The 21,485-nt window shown below is 39.3% G+C and overlaps 1 protein-coding gene across 4 annotated transcripts in view; it reads right to left on the bottom strand.

Annotated features, from left to right (window-relative positions):
* spred1 (sprouty related EVH1 domain containing 1) overlaps nucleotides 1–17,083 on the bottom strand; it is a 107,075-nt gene extending 89,992 nt beyond the window's left edge. For 2 of the 4 annotated variants that reach the window (XM_067991375.1, XM_067991374.1), the window contains exon 1: nucleotides 16,462–17,083. In XM_067991375.1, coding sequence (XP_067847476.1) covers nucleotides 16,462–16,487 — 26 coding nt within the window. In that variant the 5' untranslated portion in view covers nucleotides 16,488–17,083. The remainder of the gene's footprint in view (nucleotides 1–16,461) is intronic. The other 2 variants (XM_067991371.1, XM_067991373.1) reach the window with 2 other exon arrangements.
* Nucleotides 17,084–21,485: the final 4,402 nt, after the last annotated feature.

Raw genomic sequence — 21,485 nt, forward strand, 5'->3', positions numbered from 1 at the left:
AGTGAAGGGACACATTTGTACCTAACACCCCCACCTCTGCCTTTATTTTTTTTAAAAAGGTTTAAATTTAAAAAAGCAAGGTCACATTAATTGCTCATTTGTTTGGTGGTTGTTGGAGGCCAATCAACTCTGCCCCATGGTATCACTGCAGGAGTTTCTCTTTTTTTCCAATTAAGAAGAATTGTTTAGTGTGTTCTTTTTTTACTCAAAGTTTACTCTTTTTAATTAAAAAAATAATTTAGTGTGTTTATGACCCCTTTTATAAGGGTGGGGGGGGGGGGGTTTAAGGTGAGGAGTTTCTCAGGGCAGCATCCTAGGCCCAACTATCTTCAGTTGCTTCATCAATGATCTTACCTCCATCATGAAGGTCATTCACTGATGATTGCAGTGCTCAGCTCCATATGCGATTCCTCAGATAATGAAGCACTACATGATTGTATGCAGCAAGACCTAGACAACATCCAGGCTTGGGCTGATAAGTAATAAATAACATTTGTGCCACACAACTGACAAGCCATGATCATCTCGAACAAGACAGAGTCTAACACCACTGCATAAATTTCAACGGCATTACCATTGCTGAATCATCTATCAACATCTGGGGTGGGGTCAGCATTGACAATGAAGCTAAAGATGGTGTGTTAACAGGGTCACTGACAGATCTCAATATCCCACAATGAACTAATATTTTAAATAATGATTATTTTATTTAATATTCATACATCATTTAGTAATTAGTTAATGCAGAATAGTAAAACCAACTTTAGAAAGGCCCCAGAACCAATTTTTAAAAAAAAATTATTCTTGGGTTGGCAGCTTGGCTAACAAGGCTGGCATTCATTGCCTATCCTTAGTTGCCCAGAAAAGATGGTGGTCTTGAACTGTTGCACGGTTTGATACAATTGAGTGGCTTTCTAGGCCACTTTAGAGGACAATTAAGAGTCAACCACATTGGTGTGCGACTGGAGTGACATATTGGCCAGACCAGATAAGGACTGCAGGTTTCCTTCCTTAAAAGAACATTATTAAACCATTGTAAGGAATCTTACAACACCAGGTTATAGTCCAACTGTTTTATTTGAAAATCACAAGCTTTCGGAGGCTTTCTCCTTCGTCAGGTGACCTCGCTCACCTGATGAAGGAGAAAGCCTCCGAAAGCTTGTGATTTTCAAATAAAACAGTTGGACTATAACCTGGTGTTGTAAGATTCCTTACATTTGTCAACCCCAGTCCATCACCGGCATCTCCACATAATTATTAAACCAGTTGAGTTTTTATGTTGATCGAACAGCTTCATGGTCACTTTTACTGATATCAGCTTTTTATCTGCAGATTTTTAAAAATGAATTCACATTCACAAACTGCCATGGTGGGAATTGAACTTATGTTCTCTTGCTTATTAGTCCAGTCATAAGTTTAATAGAGGACACTGGCCTGACTAGACAAAGAGAATGATCTTTCACATGGGTTACGGCAATGGGGTTGAAAACTAGAGTTCAAAATCAACATTCACCCTGGACAACACACCCAGGAAACTTTTTCTTTTTGACCTGGCAGCCTGGGGCACCACAGGAGCCCAAGCATTTTACACATTTAGTTTATTGTAACATATAACTTTTACTTTTGTCAGTGTCACTTTAAATGGCATTATAGCAGGTTGTTAGTAATTGTGCACAATTACTGTGATGTTAACAAGAGTATGGCGGGGCAGAGGAGAAAAATTCTAGTAGCACATCACAATCACTGAATTCAAACTGTAGCTGATGTTCTACGTTCTGTTTCTTCACCACTTTAGTTCTGTATCTGGTTCTTGGTTAGCAAATGTAATCAATCCAAATAGTTGAAAAGTGGAAGTTACTGATAAACTTATCGGAAGCATTTTAAGCATTTCTGATAAGACCCATAAGCTCTATAGACCTGAACATCATTGTTTCCTTGAACATAATGAGCTCTCTAACACAAGATATGACACTAGGCTGGTAACTTCACAAATCTGATCAGTTGCAGTACATTCATACTCCATCGATTGAACTTGAACAAAATCACTCCCAGAACAGGCATCTCCTGAACCGATCTGAGCTCAGGGGGATTCCTTTGGTGGCGTTATTGTGATATCGTGAGGCACATTCTCAGACAGGTAAATTTGAGGTACTAAACTTACTTTTAACTTTTTTATCTCAGGGTAAAAGTCTTTTCCTCCCCAGCCTGGTGAACTTTTTCCATTGGGTCCCAAACTCGGATCTGAAATCTGAGACAGATCCCTTCGATCTGCCACTGACCCGGATGATACACAATCTTTAGCATCATTGTGAAGCACGAATTGAGCTTTTTTTTTAAAAAAAGTGTTCTTGGGATATAGGCTGCACTAGCAAGGCAATGTTTATTGCCCATCCCTAATTGCTCTGGGTGTTGAGTCAATCACATAGTGTGGGACTAGAATCATATACAGGCCAGACCAAGTAGGGGTGGCAGGTTCCCTTTGTGATCCAGTTGGGTTTTTACAACAATCTGGCAAATTTCCTGGTCATTTTCTGGTACTGGTCCACAAATTACCAGATTTATTGCATTCAATCCCAAGGTAGATTTGAACTCAGGACCTCTGGGTTGGTAAACCAGTACCACAACCACTCGGCTACTGTACCCTTTGAAGCAACATTAAAGATAGCATGCGAATGCACCTTTATTAAATATGTTTAACTGAATTTCTTATTGTACTTCATCTTCATTTGCAAAAGCACTCCTCAGTATGCCAGAAGGTGGTGGATATTCTGGTACAGAACAAAAACAAATTCAATTGACTGGTTCTGATAAACCATATAAACTGCTTTTTTTGGTTTATAGACATCAGTAGAACCAACATTTCAGAATTATTACTCCTACCACAGCAGGTGTTTATTATATACATTTTCAACAAAAAGATAAAAATGGCAATGTTTAAAAAAAAATTGCACTGTTCTTGAAACAGACTCCCAAGGGAATGTTAATGACAACTGGATGTGGTGCCACAGACATTCTCAAAAGAGTAATAACAGTGGATTATATCTAAAGCAGACCATTATGACTTGATCCACTGGAAGGTACAATGAGGCTGTTTGTTGAATTTTATGGAATTATGCAATTAGAGAAGACCAGCCCTATAATATTTCAATTAGTGACCCATTAGTATTTATGGAACTATAAAAAGTGCTCAAAGAATTTTGATGACATTTACTTTGAAAATCCATCTCCAACTGTGCCAACTCAAGTCATATGGCTAGTAGTGTATTCTATGTGGATAGACACACCCTTATCCTAAAACCCCAAACATGACTGACTGGAAAGCAATCATGTGTTACAAAAATAGTTTTTGCCATCGCCTGGACTGACATTAGCAGACAAAAACAGAAGCGATTACACACGGATGTCACACATTCACTAGAACATTTTTTTTGGACTCTTGCTGAATTTTAACTGGCCTAATAAAATAGTAGGTTGTTGGGGCAGTTTTGTATGACTAATAACTGTACAATATAATCTTTGGTGTTCAGCATCACAACCTATATAGTTTACAACTATACCATTCAAACATAATCTTTTTGAGCTGAATTTGGATAGTGCAGAATGCATCAGTAACAACTCTATGAATGGAATATTTTTCTTTAACTTCTAGCACTTTGTGCTCAGTAGCTTTTCAAATAAATTTGAAAAATTAGGACATAACAAAAACTTGAGGCAAAACTAGTATTGAATTTTTTTAAAAACGGCCCTGTTGCAGCTTTTGTTTTGTGTTGTATTAAGCTGGGAGTGGGGTGGGGAAAGAGAAAGGGGGGGGAAAAAAAAGAGACCCCATGTTAATGTTAGTTCAATTTTGAAAAGAAAACTCCAGTTGGATTTGAAGCCAACTAATTATCCACCAGTTTTTTTTTGCTGGGAGTTAGAAAGGGTAATAGCTAGTTCCTTACACCTGTAAGATGGAGATGCTAATTACTAGCATATGTATGTTTTTTTAAAAAGATGAACTTTGAAAGCAAACAAAGCCTTGGAAGGAAACAAACAGAAAGGGAGGAGGGGACAGAAAGGAAACTGGTTGAGGGAGAGGAGACCTCTGGCTTCTTACCACCCACTTTTTGATCAGGTAAATCCACCTGTTACTTAAGTCCCTGTTACAACCCAACAAAGTGCATACAAGCGCTCAAAGTGTACACAAACTGAATTATACAAAGACCAGTACATGCACGATAATGGGGCACAACTTGCTCCCGAAATAATGGAGGAGCTCAACACCCCTCTCCGTTGTTAGTGACGAATTGAAAGAGCAAGTTCTGACATTGCGCAGTGAAAGGCGGAAATCTGGAACTCGTTCCCAGTGGTTCACCGGCGATACGACAGCTTCAAATTAAAGGGACATTGCACGCTGCAATCAGAGAAATCATTGAAAAAGTGGTAACTTGCTTATCTGCCCAGCTGGAAAATAACTAATTACGCCACCAAACAGATATGCTTAAAAATACAGGTCTAAACTAAGTTTTAACAGTCTTTTAAGTCTTAATGACTGCCAAACAACTAAAATTAACTTTTAAAAATGTGGACTCTCATATTGCTCCTTATTTTAGTAGTTTTGGTCATTAAAAATTTTTTAAATACAATTTATTTTACATTTTTATGTACAATTACATACAGAATACAGACTTTCAATGAAAGAATCCTGTGTGAGCAATGCAGGCTGAATCTGTGGGCGTGACTTCTCTTCCTGACAGATTTTGTGGGCGTGTCTTCTCCCCTCAGACTTTCCCAGCCCCGACAACTCACGCTGCTCAGAGGCTGCGTTGATAGTGCACAATTTTTTTTTAAAGTTCAAATTCAAGCAATTCGACGCCACAGAGCCCACAGTAATTTTGTTAATTTTGTTTGCAGGAGTGGAGGTAAGCATTGCCTCACCACTCGGAGCGATTTCTGGCCCAAATAGTTTTTAGAAACTGTGAAAAAAGTTACATTTTTTGAAGCGCACAGTATGTGTGCACTTCGGCCCATTCATGTACTCTTTGCACAATTATTTAAGTTTTAAGAGTGCAACAGGCAGCTGCAAGCAAGATTTACCAAAGAAGACATCTGAACATCAAGTGGCTCACGCATGCTCACATTTAGGTTGCATTAAAATTCAGACCATAGCATAAGGTTCCCATAAGCTGATATATAATGTATTTTAAATAGTCTATCCTACCAGTTAATGCAATAGATTACGCAAGAGAAAATGTGTGTACAGAAGTTTCAGAACTATGAAACAGTGTACCTTTTTGGTAATGACTGCAAAATTAACACCAAGATAGAGGCCATCCATTCAGCTGCCTTCCCCTTACTCCAAGACAAATAACCCTCCCACTAGCTCACACCCCCAGCCCCCATACTAACCAACTCCTCAGGCACTGTCCCCCTCCCTTTCAATCAGTTATCACCCACTCTTCAAAAACACCACCCTCAACCTCTGTCCTCACTAACTATTGCCCTATCTCAAACATCTCTTTCCTCTCAAGTTGCTCATGTTGTTACCTCCCAGCTCCGTGCCCACCTCTCTTGCAACTCTGTTTAAATCCGACTATTCCAGCTTCTGCCCATCTCACAGCACTGAAACGGCCCTAACCAAAGTCATAAATTACATCTGAGACCACAATGCATTATCCTTTGTCAACCTCTCTGCATCCTTCAACAGTCGGCCACTCCATCTGCCTCCAATCTTCTCCTCTGCTGTCCAGTGCCAAGGGACTGCAGCTCTTGGTTCCACTCTTATCTATCTGATCTTAGCCAGAACATCTCTAGCAATGGCTTCTCTTCCCACCCCACCACTTCTGGAGTCCCTCAAGGAACTATCTTTGGCTTCTTCGCTCTTCCTCATCTACACACTACCCTTGGCAACATCTATAGAGATGGAGTCAGCTTCCATATGTACATCAATGATAACCAGCTCTAATTCTCCACCACCTTTGTACTATTGCACTGCTCGCTTGACAGCCAGTCTTGGTTGAATCTCCACTTCTTCCAGCTAAAACAGTGGGAAGATTGAAGCTATTGTCTTTGAGACTAGTCACAAATTCCACCCCGTTCCCTTTCCAGCCAAACCAAACTTCACAAAACAAGTGGCTTGCTCAACCACGAGCTGAGTTTCCAAACCCAAATCATTTCCATTACAAAAGGTCACCTACTTCCTACATCACTACCTCAGCCCATCCACAGTTCAAACTCTCATACATGCCGTCATCATCTCAAGAGTCAGTTACTTCAAAGTTTTCCCTGTTCACCTCTGATCCTCCACCCTTCTTGAACTCAAGTTCATCCTAAATTTTGCTGCTTGGATCATATCCCACACCACAGCCCACTTATCCATCAACCAAAGTGATCTACATTAGCCCCAGTCCCCAACACCTTAAATTTAAAATTGTCTTTAAATCCTTCCATAGCCTTGCCCCTCCCCCTCTTTAGCCTATTACAATACAGCCCCCCACCCCCCAAACTGACTCTCCATTCCTCGGACTGTAGAGTCTTGTTAATCCCTTCCTCCCTTAGTCCCATTGGCAGTCATGCCCATAGCTGCCTACATCCCTCTCTCTGGAATTACCTCCCTAAACCCCTCTGCCTCTCCATCCCTTTCTCATCCTTGAAAACCCTCTTCAAAACCCACCTCTTTTGGCCAAACATTTGTCACCTCTCCTTGTTCGGTGTAGCATTCAATTCCTCACATCTGTGAAGAACTTTTCTATTTTAAAAGGCACTATATACAAGCAAAATTTTGTTGTTGAATGGAAACGTAACATTTTGTGAAAGTTTTCAGAACCTCCAACCTTTCCAAAACATTTGTTTTTTCTGGACAAACCATGGTTTACTGACATTTGTTCCTGGGTTGCACTCAACATTACCTTTTATGGGAACTATTTACGTTATTTATACAGGTATCAAAAACTCATTTGAACATTTAAACAGCTGTTTCTATTTAGAATCACAGAATGAATTCAGTACAGGAGGCCATTTGGCCCATCAAGCCTGTGCCGACTCTTTGTAAGAGCAATCCAGTTAGTCCTGCAAATTTTTTTCCCCCTTCAAGTATTTATCCAATTCCTTTTTAAAAGCCACAATTGAATCTGCTTCCACCACCTTTTCACCTGACGAAGGGGATAATCTCCGAAAGCTTGTGATTTTAAAATAAAATTGTTGGACTATAACCTGGTGTTGTAAGATTCCTTACATTTGACCACCTTTTCAGGCAGCGAATTCCAGATCATGACTACTCGCTGTGTAAAAAAGTTTTTCCTCATGTCGCCTTTGGTTCTTTTGCCAATCACCTGAAATCTGTGTCCTCTGGTTCCGCCAATGGGAACAGTTTCTCCTTATTTATTTCAATGGCACACTTCGGAAAGTCATGTGTTAAAGTTCCCTTGCAATCACAGACTTAAACCAATTTATAAGCAGTTCCTATGCTCCTAACTGTCATAGCTAGTGATTTTTCCTCACTGCTCTGAGAGCAGGACATTAGGTGACAATACCCTAGTCTGCCTTTCTTTCATTCCTATTTTTTAATCTGCAATTTTCACATTTGTTTGTGCCCATAATATAAACATATACATTCGGCAGGTCCCATAAGTATATTAAACCAGTAAACCATATGAAGGAGGGATTCATTTTTGCTTAAATTTCTTCTAACAATTTATATATAAAATAATACTGAAATATTCAATATCTGTACAACATGCAACTTTGAGCTCAAGACAATCAGGACACAAGGCAGCCTGCAATTATAAGCCTTATGTAATGAAATTTAGTTAGAAGTTCAAAACTTTGAACCCATAAAAATCTATAACCAGCCTATCAGCACGTGAGCCAATGTTGATTTTACTATGACATACAATGGCCTTTTTACACTACTTGAAGTAATTAAATTGCTGTGGCAACCATAACCTTGAGAACACCCCATGACAGATGTTTAATATACCAGATCACTATTAACATACTGCTTCTGGTTGATCAATCTAAAGGAACTTTAGAGCATCATGACAATTGCCAGATGGTCAGCTCCATTCCCAACACCATTATAGCATTCCTTTACACATTACACAAGAGGACTTTAGAATAGTTCCATGGCTAAAGATGGGGTGACTTGTCAAAAGCTTCTTACGCTAGGATATTTCAGCTCTAGAAGATAGTCACTAAATCTGGTCTGCAAAAATAGTTTCCCCATAATTCTTACCAAATAATAATGGTTAATTTTTAAATTGCCAAATGTCAAGTGGTAGCACTCCTTGCCCGAGTCAGAAGGTTGTGGGATTACGCCCCACTCCAGACTGCCACTGAGGGAGTGCTGCATTTTTGGAGATACTGCCTTTCAGATGAGACCAAGGCTGTGTTTGTCTGCTCAGTTGGACGCATAGAGATCCCATAATACTATTTGAAAAAGTGCATGGGAGTGTTCCCTATGTCCTGGCCAATATTTATCCCTCAATCAACACCACCAAAACAAGATTTTCTGGTCATTTATCTCATTGCTATTCATGGGACCTTTCTGTGTGCAAATTGGCTGCCCTGTTTGACTATATTTTAGGAGTAATTCATTGGTACTGTACTATTATAAATGCCAGTTTGTTCATTCTTCTAACTACCTATTTTGTAAGGTAAGGTCACTGTTTTAGAAACAAACTCCAGGATAAAACTCTACAACTGCCTTGCACTCTGGTATTTGTGATGAAAGTAGATTTCCCGCCATTTGACCTGCTGGCCAGATTTTCCACATCACTGAACAAAGCCAAGGCTGGGCAGGTAGCTATAAATAATTATTCAAATGAGCTGACTATTGAAATTTGGTACAGTGAGCTCACTGTGCTGCTGGCTAACTTCATACCAACAGCTAGGCAGAAAAGCCTAAATTGAGCCTGGAGCAGAAAATCAGCCCTTAACTTCTAAAACCTCATAAGATTCATACCTGATCAGAATAGCCATCTTCATAGCATGAGATAAGACAAGGAAAGATCTAGTTGCTTAGCTTTGTCTCAGCCTGCACCCCCATGTTCCATAAAATAAAGGAGCAGTGGGGGAGAGGGGGGAAGGGAGTGGAGAAATTGAAAGAAGGAAGCCATGGCTAAGCAAGGATACATCGTGCTTCTAAGTGTGAGTTCCAAAAAATGTATTTTTAGCACAATATATTTGTGGATAAGATTATTTGAGTCTTTCTCACTGCAATGTCACCTATAAGGAAATGCTATCAATCTATTTGGAAAAAGTGCATGGGAGTGTTCCCTGTGTCCTGGCCAACATTTATCCCTCAATCAACACCACCAGGATAAAACTCTACAATTGCCTTACTCTCAGGTACGTGTGATGACAGTAGACTTCCCGCCATTTGACCAGCTGGCCAGATTTTCCACATCACTGAACAAAGCCAAGGCTGCGCAGGTAGCTACAAATAATTATTCAAACGAGCTGATAAGTTGCTAATTTGACAAATATATTATCCCAGTGTACAAGTTGCACTTTCATATTTAGAAAACTTAAAACTATGAACGAACTTGCATTTATATAGCGTCTTTCATGACCTCAGGATATCCCAGAGCACTTTACAACTAATGAAGTACTTTTGAAATATATTCACTATTGTAATAGGAAATGCACAGGTACGACTTATACACTAGATTTTACAATTAGAAATGCTGGATTAGCTATGATTTTAAAAAAAGAACTAAAATTCCCTACTTCCTCTGTCACATCTGCAAGCCTAATGAATACATTTTGCCTGTTAAAAAAAAAAGAATTTAATCTATCACCTGCAGTGCAATTTAACAAATACAGCATCCCACACATCTATAAGGTGCACCACTGGAAAGGGCAGCAGCCATGATAATATACTATTTTCTTCAATGTATATTTCACAGAACAAAATCTCCTAGCGTGTTTCTGGGTACAGCACTCAATATATAAACCTTTTCTAAATCAGCCAACACTATATTGATGATTATGTTTGGATATCAAGAATGCACCCCTGATAGTGCACTATCCCCAATTGTGCTTTCTTTGCAAAATGCAGTTTGAGGAAAAGATACAGTACATTTCCAGTTCAGTGAATAGTGCACTTCTATTTGTTTCATAGGATGGAAAATTCAGCTTACAAACTGAATGTACTTTTATTGGCGAATGAAAGCAGACAAAGTCTTTCACAGTAATCATAATCATGCAGAAATTGAGATGCAGGATAACTGGTCTGCTATCACAAAGAACACCCAATACACTTATTCAAATTAAATACAGCAAAGACTACAGTGGGTGAGTCACAGCCATCATCTTGTGACTTCTCAAACATTTTTAAAATCCATTTGAAACATCCAAAAAGTCTACTAAGAAATTTCTCGCTCATAAAAAAGGCCATCATTCTTTCACTGCTTCTAAAAACGAATGGGTAATAGTTTTGAAATCATAGCCCTTGGGAATCTCACCATACCAACTTCCTGTAAACAGAATTTTTTTTAAAGCCCATTTTAGAACAGTCGTGTATGTGTATACTTAAAAGAAAATTACCACTCTTTAGTCAGAGGATCTTGAATGCTATATCTTAAAAGTTTTGCTTTTACATTGAGTGCAAATTAATCAAAGGTTCTCAGGAAGCATGCTACCTACAATTTTTCTACAAACTATATACTATCATACTAGACCTTTTAAACACAAGCTAAAGAACTATGCATAATAAAATGACAGCTCTGCCTGTTGTGATTTATATTAAAATAGGAACTGCAAATGGGATGAGTGTAGATGGATGCTCTGTGAACCCAATGCTAGCAGAAGAAGCCACTGCAAACAGGCCAAAGGGCTGGATCCTAGGAACTAATTTACAAAACCAAAACTGGTAATATCTTTGTAAACAGCAAAATGGGGTTATTTGTGGGCATGAGTCATGTTAGAATCATTCTTGTTTAAGTAAATGACATTAAATATACATGTACCTCAAGAGATGAATTTTCTGTTAGTATCTAACATAGGTACGAGCAGGATATGAATTCTGTAAGGATATTTTAATTTTAAAAGCTGCATTACCTCAGATTTTTGAAGTTAAAAATAGTTTTAAAAAAAAATACGACAAGGGCCACAACTGAATGGATCTACTACATCCAGCTTTCATTCTCCTTTTTTTAAAGCAAGTAATTTACTGAAAAGATTTTTGCCCACAGTTCTCCCAAGTAGCTGTGAACTTCTAGAGCCTTCAGCATATTTAGGTATGTTCAAAGAAAGGTCAACCACTAAACTACGAACACAAAGATGATATCAAAGCGGATGTCCTACGCAACATTTGGGCACATTCATTTGGTATCAGGGGAAGCGGTTTTGAATTGCAATAACCATTTGTTTCAAGTTCAGAACAGCTGGTGTCTGAGAAGATAGTAGGTGGGTGAAATACCCAGTGTTTTGAGATTTAATGGTAATTATCTGCGGCTCTTAAAACACCCCATTACAAATGGGATTTTTAAATATAAGACAAAAATTTAATTTCCTTGGCATGATGTTTGAAGTGTCCAATGTGAAAGTCTGAAGTTGTGAACTTGCATGATCAACTTGAAACCATCTTGTTTCACAATTTTACAAATGTAAATATCCTACAAGCTGTAAAATTTCAGTATTGTCAAAGTGAATAGATTTATTCCACTGAGTTGTAAAATAAAGCAATGGCTACTGAGCCTATTCTCACCATTTCTAGTTTAATTTTCTGCCCTTATAACACATACGTTACATTTTAAACCACTTCCACTACAGTATGATAGTGTAGTTACCCAACAAGTTTAAAAAGAATTTCCTCTTAATAGTTCAATTCTGTGCTGAGGTTACATGCCTCACATAACTAACAAATTAGAAGCATCCATTTAAAAAAAAAATCAAATATTGAAGACAGAACTGGAAACTGAAAAGGGATTGTAAACAGCCTAATTTGGTTTAGCACTGAAAGTCCCATCAATAAAAGGTGGTTGCAGCAGCTTAGACAGTTCATTACAATTTGGCACATCAACTAATTTAACTATATTAGTTATGGCTTATATGTATAATTAAACATTTAATTTTGAGTCCGATTTTTTTTTTGCAAGTCTATTCCACTTCAGTCCATTCTGTTGTACAATTTGCCAGTTCATAGTGGGTCTCAAAAGTAAACAATCATTAGTTATATTTAGCCTATTGAAAAAGACCTATGATATAGAAAAAAACAAACTAAGCCAACATACTTTTAATGTTGTGCAATAATCTTAATTCAGTATCTTGCTGTGCATTCAAACAATAGGTTTAGCAGCGGTGCAGAAATCAGGAGTCAAGACCTGAAGTGAAGTGGAGTGGCACTATCTCCAAGGAGTAGTACAAGTCCACTTCCTTACAGGTAAGTTGGGTGAGTTTTGGACTATATTTACATTTTAACTACATTGTTGTTCAAAGCCAAACTGCTTCACAGTGCTACAGTTATAGGGTGAACGCACTCTTAGGTGACTTTCACCACTACCAGCACCTAATGCTACAAGTTTAAACTGTTATCTACAGACAAAATCTATAACTATGGTGCAGTTTAAGTGGGCATAGTGCAAAATATGAAAATGTCATATGCTTCACTGACATCCTAATGACAATACAGCTGTAAGCCACTGAAACAACTGTTCCAATGCACAAGTAAAATGAACACTGGCTTGGTGCATAAATACATCACCCCTACCTCTCTTTGCTGCTGAGTCACTAATAGCATGAAGGCCCTCATTCAATTCTTAATCTATATATTGAGTTAGCTGATCTCAGTCAGGTCAGTAGAGGAGCAACAAGTGACCTAAAGAGTCCAGGACTATGGAAGTCAAAAAATTCCAGACTCCTAATCACTGCCATAGTTACTCTTGCTGGAAGTGCATGTGTAGACAACACTGAGTTTAGCAGCGATATGTCCCATGGTTAAACGGCATGCTGACACGTGAAAAATGATCAATGGGCAATATACTGCTCAGCATTTGCTACATAGGGGACCATGTCCCAGAAAGAGTTAGCACCTCCTGGAGTGCAGAAAACTAGATTTTGGGGGAGAAAGAGAGAGACACACACAAGTACTCTAACAAGTATTTGCATTGGGCTGGGTGGGGACACATTACTGACAAAAGCTAATTTAGAAAAAAAAAAGTATCTGCACATATTCTAAATATACAGATTGTTAAAAATTCTGTAGCAAATTGGTAATATGCTATAATACAAGACATGGCAACAGTTTTACTTAAGTTTCACATTTTGGAAATGAATCACCAAACATAAATTTGCAAACTGAAAGCTCATTTTCTTTGATTGCCAAAGCACAGGTCAAAATGACGTACTGTACTCTGTAGACCCATTCACACATCTAGAGTTACAGGATATACCTTCTTAGCTATTGTTAAATTGTTACAAAACAGTAGATTGTCTGGCAAAAGATGTCCCAGTGCTGGCTCTTCTCTCATGTGCCTCCACTGTCAAGTGTACAATGCGAGAGTATCAGGGCTGTGAATGGACAACAGGTATTTTATGAATGGGGCGATCACGTGACGGCTGCACCTCCCAAGCTAATATTTCTCACCGACTGAACGTCTTCTGCAACTGGAAGTTGCCTTCCTTTCACACGATTCTTCAAACTAAAGATTTCGAAATCATACCATCGCGTTCAACAACGGATGCGACAAGGGCAGCGTGCGATTTAGGCATCGCCTGAAGGGGCCCCTTCTCCCAGGCTTTGGGGATTTTTTATATAAATATATATATATATATATATATTTTTATGAATGAAAATGCGGTATGCAAATGTGAATGATTGAGAAAAAACATGGCGGCTGGGTCGGCCGGTCACTGGCATCACCGCAAAGAGGGAATCTCACCGAATAGCGATCAATTCACCCGAGCAAAAAAAACAAAACAAAAATAAACAAACTTTCACCAAACGTCTTTCACGAGTTAGAGGAATTAAAATATAATCGAGCACAGAGGCTCACCGGGAGAGCAGGAGCCTGACGTTCGGTAGTGGGCCCGTCTCCACGTACATTAAAAAAAAACCCCCAGACCCTCGCACCACTCAAATAATAAAAACACTGGATCTTAGGGTCGATCAAACACACAATAAGAGACCCCTCCCCCCCCCCCCGAGTTATAGTTAAAAGATGTTTTTACTCCGGTCCGTGGAGGGCAGGTTCCTAAATCAAATGGTGCGAGGGGCAGAGAGTGGGGTGGGGGGTAAAAAGAGGAACCAAAAAACACACACACACACTGGACATGAAAACACCGGCTCCAACCCCAAATTAAAAAGGCCCGGCCCGGGGAGCAGCGCACAGCGAGCACCCGCACCCGCACCCCCACCCACCGCACGGCCAGGCCTGCCTTTCTCGGTTAAAGTGTGGGGAAATGTTTCAGGAGAGTCGGACAGGCAGGAAAACCAGATCAGGCCCCTGAATACACAACAAAACAGACCAGACCAGAGGTAACACCAGAGATGTTTCTGTTTCGGAATTTGGGTGGCTCATTAACCTTTGGTGATGTGCAGGCGGCAAATCCTATATATACACACCTCTCTATATACACACAAATCTATAGATACACCACTCTGTATAAACACACACATCTATAGATATACCTCTCTCTATATATATATATATATATATATACACACATCTATAGATACACCTCTCTGTATAGACACACACATCTATAGATATACTTCTCTGTATATGCAGATATCTATAGATGTACTTCTCTGTATATGCAGATATCTATAGATGTACTCCTCTGTATATGCAGATATCTATAGATGTACTCCTCTGTATATGCAGATATCTATAGATGTACTTCTCTGTATATGCAGATATCTATAGATGTACTTCTCTGTATATGCAGATATCTATAGATGTACTTCTCTGTATATGCAGATATCTATAGATGTACTTCTCTGTATATGCAGATATCTATAGATGTACTTCTCTGTATATGCAGGTATCTATAGATGTACTTCTCTGTATATGCAGGTATCTATAGATGTACTTCTCTGTATATGCAGGTATCTATAGATGTACTTCTCTGTATATGCAGGTATCTATAGATGTACTTCTCTGTATATGCAGGTATCTATAGATGTACTTCTCTGTATATGCAGGTATCTATAGATGTACTTCTCTGTATATGCAGGTATCTATAGATGTACTTCTCTGTATATGCAGATATCTATAGATGTACTTCTCTGTATATAGATATCTATAGATGTACTTCTCTGTATATGCAGATATCTATAGATGTACTTCTCTGTATATGCAGATATCTATAGATGTACTTCTCTGTATATGCAGATATCTATAGATGTACTTCTCTGTATATGCAGATATCTATAGATGTACTTCTCTGTATATGCAGATATCTATAGATGTACTTCTCTGTATATGCAGATATCTATAGATGTACTTCTCTGTAAAGACAGATATCTATAGATGTACTTCTCTGTATATGCAGATATCTATAGATGTACTTCTCTGTATATGCAGATATCTAGATGTACTTCTCTGTATATGCAGATATCTATAGATGTACTTCTCTGTATATGCAGATATCTATAGATGTACTTCTCTGTATATGCAGATATCTATAGATGTACTTCTCTGTATATGCAGATATCTATAGATGTACTTCTCTGTATATGCAGATATCTATAGATGTACTTCTCTGTATATGCAGATATCTATAGATGTACTTCTCTGTATATGCAGATATCTATAGATGTACTTCTCTGTATATGCAGATATCTATAGATGTACTTCTCTGTATATACAGATATCTATAGATGTACCTATCTATACACAGATATCTATAGATGTACCTATCTATACACATATCTATAGATGTACCCATATATATACAGATATCTATAGATGTACCCATATATACACAGATATCTATAGATGTACCCATATATACAGATATCTATAGATATAACTATCTATATATATATAGACACATCTTTTTTATATATACATACAGTAGACATCTATTATATATCTATCTCTATATAGTTATGCATATATCTATGTACCTATAGATCTCTCTATATGTATTATATATCTATACACACAGTCGCTCACTGTCGTTTCCACCGTGTGTCTCAAAAAAAAATCTCGAAGTCTGCTCAAAAATACAATTCATGGAGAGAAGGTTGGCCGTTTGTAAATGATTCTTTCCTTTCTCATTCCATCGGCTGTTAGAGATGAAAAGAGGGAGAGAATCTGGGTTTACACCACTAACAGAGGGAAACAAAATCAAAACAGAGGGGGACCGAGACCCTCCCCGATCCAAACGTTGCTCATTCTCCGGGCCATTTCACACCAACACCAGGGTCAGAGTGCGAGGCCCGGGGCGGTGACAACGCAGAGGGAAGAAGAAGAAGGAGTAAAACCGGGGGGGGGGGGGGAGACAAGCCCCTCGGTCATTGGTTTTTCTTACTCGGTCGGGTTCGCCTCTTCGCTCATCTTTCACCGGCTTCCGATCATGGCCACGTTAATCCTCATCAGCATCCCCTTCATGGTGTGGCGGCTGCTCCCCGCCGCCCGGACAGCACCTCGTCCGCTTGTATCCACATCACACCGGAGGTCGAGGAGGAGGGGGGGGGGGGGGGAGATTCACCGGGGGGAGGGGAGGGGAGAGGAGAAGAGAGAAGCCCCCGGGGGGGGGGGGGGGGGGGGACAGGGACAGCACAGCACAGCCGGGCAGTGAGCAGAGAGAGCGGCTCGGGGGGGAGCAATAACAACCCGAGGGCGGGCTGGTGGGCGAGGGGTGCCCAGCAACACACCGGGCGGGTGGGCAGAGACCCTCGGCACCGGCACTCTCGCCCCGCTCCGCTCCGCACTCCTCTCTCTCTGTGTGTGTAAAGTGGCCCGGGTTCAGTCCCCGCTCCTCGGCCCCTCCTCCGCCGCTGGTAGTGGTGGTGGTGGTCCGCTCCGGGTCCGGCTGCCGCTCCCGCTCCGAGTCTCCATCCCCGCTTTCACTCCATTTTTCACTCGACAAGAGAAGGGAGAGGAAAAAAAATCATCTGGGCGGAAGCAATGACCAACACACGCACACTTTGTTATTCGTATCCTTCCACTCCACCAACTCATCTCTTATTGCAAACTGTCCATGTTGATTTCTTTGCATCTGATTCGAGCTGGGTCGGTAAGTTTGTGAGTCATAAACAAATCCACCCTGGTGGGCTGTGATGAAGAAAAATCTTTTTTCCCATATGGAAATAGGTCGCGCTCCCCCCCCCCCCCCCCTCTCTCTCTCTCTCCCCCCCGGAGCCTGTGAGAGCGCGCAGTGATATGCACACACACATACACATACAGTAGAGCTGAGTTGAATGTGAGTGAGGTTGCATTGCATCGCTGTACAGGGAGAGCTCAGGAACTGGGGAACGCAGCCAGCCCGAAGCAGAATGCATATTGTAGTGGCTTAAACAAACCGTTTTTCTGCTAATCCATTTAATATGAAACAACGTTTTCAAATTCACAGCTCCGTTTAACAATCTTGTTTATATAGACAACTTTGAAATCACATTGCATGACTTTTGAAGTATTACTAAAAGACCATTTGTCAGAAGTACGAAGAGCTGAAGTTTGTTCTTTCCAGACAATCTTTATCCAAAAGTTTGAAAAGCATTTTCGTTCAAAAATGCTTTGTGTGTGTGCTGAAATAGCTTATGATGCTAATTTGCTCTTTTGATAAAATACATTTTCTAACTTTGCAATTGACTAGTTAGGGAACAGAAATTAGATTATATATTTTTGAATTTTGTAGTTCTTTGCATATTAATATTATTCTGAAAGTCGCCTATGTTGATCTTCGATACTATAAAAACAAAAGACATGAAAGTATTAACTCACTAACGTAGACCTGAAATGACAGAATAATCAGAAGGTAATAGACAAACAGATCCTCAGGCTATTTCATATGAGCCAATGAGGCTTCTGAGTGTGAAAAAAACAACTAAGATTGAAATCTGAAAAACTGAATGATTTTTTTTCATGAATGAGTTAATTGGTGCAGTAACACGCTGTACCACACCATAGTAAGGTGTGGGTTCTCCCTTTTGGTTCCCTATATGATCAGTTCCTTGTCTAGTGGAGGCTATTTTACCACAGAAACTGAGGGAAATGTAGGGTGCATCAACTAACATAGCTCTCATGCATTTCCTCAAAATCAGTTCAAGAACTCGGAGCTGTCTTGGCTGAGGAGCAAGTAGCCTGCCTACCCTCTCAGTTGAGCAAAAGGGTTAGCAAAGATGAGAGAAAACAAAATTATAATAATAGGGAATATTATTCCACAAACAATGGGTTTCTGGAGTTTGTTTTGGATGGTAAAATAATGCACCAATTCTGATCCAATATTCTGATGCCCACAAAGTAATAAAAAGTAATATAATATTAGCCTATTCAAATATATAGAACTAGCAGACAGCAGCAAACTAATGTCTATCGCTTGCATATTTCTCCCCTGTTATTAAAGTTTCTTTCTCCCACTGTTGGATCTTTCAATGCATACTTTAGCTCGATGGCCTCTTCTCACATCTTTGTCATTGTTACAAGATAACATGTTGCTGGGAAGTGATCTGCAATAACATGTCCTCTGAAATTTTCTATCTCCCTCTGGGTAAGCACATGGCATCTGTAGAGACTGTGAACTCAAAACATGAAAAATCATAGTTGCATCCCATGGCACAGTGGTACATTGCTCCATCAGGTCAGTTAGAAGTGTAAATCTTTCAACTCTTTTTCTTAGCAATCATTATGTATATATTTTTAGTAATATTCACTATGGAGAATATTTGTAATTGGTAGCTTTAATTTCTGAATAGAATTGTACAATTGTAAAAAAGCTTCATTTATTTTAATTTATTAAGAAACTATGGTGAAGGGCCGAGACGTATTGAAATGATCTCCACCAAGGTTGGTTCTTAAAAGCATGAAGATTGTTGGAAGGGAAGGGAAGATTGAGGGAAGTCAAGAGTTCTATCATTTTAGTCTGGGAAAGAATGAACTAAAGTAGAAAGCTGTGCAAATAGTCTTCATTTCAACACCACAGAGATGTGTGGATGAAGAAGAATGTGTACTATAGCACATTTGGATCTTAGAAGGAAAAAGAGAGGAAAGTTCAGAGGAACATTGATCAAAGTCAAATCAATAAAATAGAGAAAGATCAGAAAGGTTGCAATAGAGAGATAGGGGTTGGAGAGTAGACATGAGAGAGGAATGCCTATCAAACAACAATTTATTTCTCAGATCCTTTCTAGGTGAATGAAAGATGTGTTGGAAGTGCCTTCCCAGATTTGGGAGTGGCTTTAATAATCAAATGTCTGATTTGAAGCTTCTGTACTTGCCCACTTCCTGTTTCCCTCTTGTTCTTCTTCATGGTTCCTCAGGCCAGTCCTGAGGAGTAGAAGTCACATAGGCTGCACTAAAAGCTTACATATAGGATATGGCCAAGAAGTCATGCATATGTTACAGTCCCACTAAATGGACCAATGAAAAAGTAAAAAGCTAACATTTTAAAACATTTTAACCTTATTTTGCATTGTTGAAATTCTTAAATGATTAAAATTATTTCACAAAGAGCATACAGTAAAAATGAAATTCTGTAGCTGTCTGCAGTTTGTATTGTACTTTATTCACATAATCATATAAGATAAAATATTATATTATGGGGCAGATAATATTATGATGGGCCTGAGACCTTCAATGCGCCCAATGTTGGTGGAAAAAGCGCACAAACTGTGTCCAAGGTTCATTTGGCCCTGCCATGACTTTCATTTAAGTTAGACAATTGGAGTGCCTGAGCAGTACTCTAGCTGCACAGGGCCTATTTGGAACAGGTGCTGAAAGGGAGGCTGTATTACAAAAGAAAAAAATAATCCTGGCCATCACTGCCCAGTCCTTCTTCTGGCACCCTGTCTTGGTTCTCCCTGCCCCATAGTCCTCGCCCCCATGCTGGAAAATCATCCAACACCCAACAGACAACCAGGCAGTCCTTGAAATTATCTGGCAAGGTCAGCTCATTAGTGATTAGACACACACAGCGCTGCATAGTGACCATATTTTAAAAATATATAAAATCTAGAAAAATTCTCTGTGTTATCTATACATCTGTAAAGAACAACCATAAATTAGTAATGAGCGTTGACAGTTGAACCTCACTATTACTAACTCATGGGACGAGAGAACTTATTCTTCATCGAGGATCATCTCATCAAGGTTTGAGTTCATTGACTGACTATAATCGAGGTCCAGTAGAGACCCTGGTGGTTCAGTTGTTAGATGTGCTGCAAATGTGCTACTGAGCCATGCATACCACAAAGATCTCAGATTTGACCTCTGGCCTGTGCTTTGTTAGCCAATCTTTAGTCAGGGCTATAGAGTCATCTAGCTAGGAAAGTTGGCCAGGATTCTCATACTTGATCAACATCAACTGGAAGTTTGCCTGCATAACGATAGTTACTGGTCATCAAAAAAAAACTTAATTTATTATTTGAAGCACTTTGAAATGTTTCAATGTGAGAAGGCATTATGTAAAGGGAAGTATTGATTTATTTAGTAAGTTCACGTGTATATATCACAAAGGGACAGAATCAGGCTCAGTTGTCATGTTCTCCAAAACCAAATATCCTCAACAGTAACTCTACAGCCATACTCATGAAGAATGTCCTTTTATGTGATGTGCCAAAGGGCTGCCATCAAAATGAGCCTTTTTGATTGCTTTTTGTACCTGTCAACTAGCTTTAAATGATTTGTGTACTTGGACTCCCTAATCTCTATGCTCCTATACAGTTTCCATTTTCTCACCATTTAGAAAATACTCTGATTTATCTTTCTCAGGTCTAAAGTGAATGACCTCACACTTGCCCACAACCCACATTAGACTCCATCTGCCATTGTTTACTCAGTACATTGTACCCCACTGTGAGTCACCACTTTCAGGAGACGAGGATTAAGAATGGAATTGTAGGGGAAAGATATGCAAATACGATGGGACCCACAGTGTAAGGCTTGTTAAAGGAGGAATATAATTTGTAACAATTAAGTTACATTGTGTTGGAGTATTTGACTATGAGCCCCAGTATCGTTCTTGCAAACATATAACATACTAGTCGATCTCCCATGACATTGCACACGCAGAGTAAGACTAAATATAGTCTTCAGGTAAAGGACGTTAGAGGCTGGGGAACAATAAGGCCAGATTGTACATATGTAATTCAGTCCCCATTTTAATGTTATGTATTCTGTCCTTATTTTTATATTTACATTATAGATTCTTATGTCCACACTAATAATCGAAGCTGTCTATGTAAACTTGTCACACTGTAAGTACACCATATTGCCAGTGGTACCCATTTGGCACCTCCACTGTGGGAATGTTTACATAGGCAGTTTCCATTATAAATGCAGATATATTCATTTATGATGGAAAAAACTTACATGAAGTGTATGCAGATGTAAGAT

The sequence above is a fragment of the Heptranchias perlo genome, chromosome 10 (assembly GCF_035084215.1).
Source record: "Heptranchias perlo isolate sHepPer1 chromosome 10, sHepPer1.hap1, whole genome shotgun sequence".
Classification (NCBI taxonomy): domain Eukaryota; kingdom Metazoa; phylum Chordata; class Chondrichthyes; order Hexanchiformes; family Hexanchidae; genus Heptranchias; species Heptranchias perlo.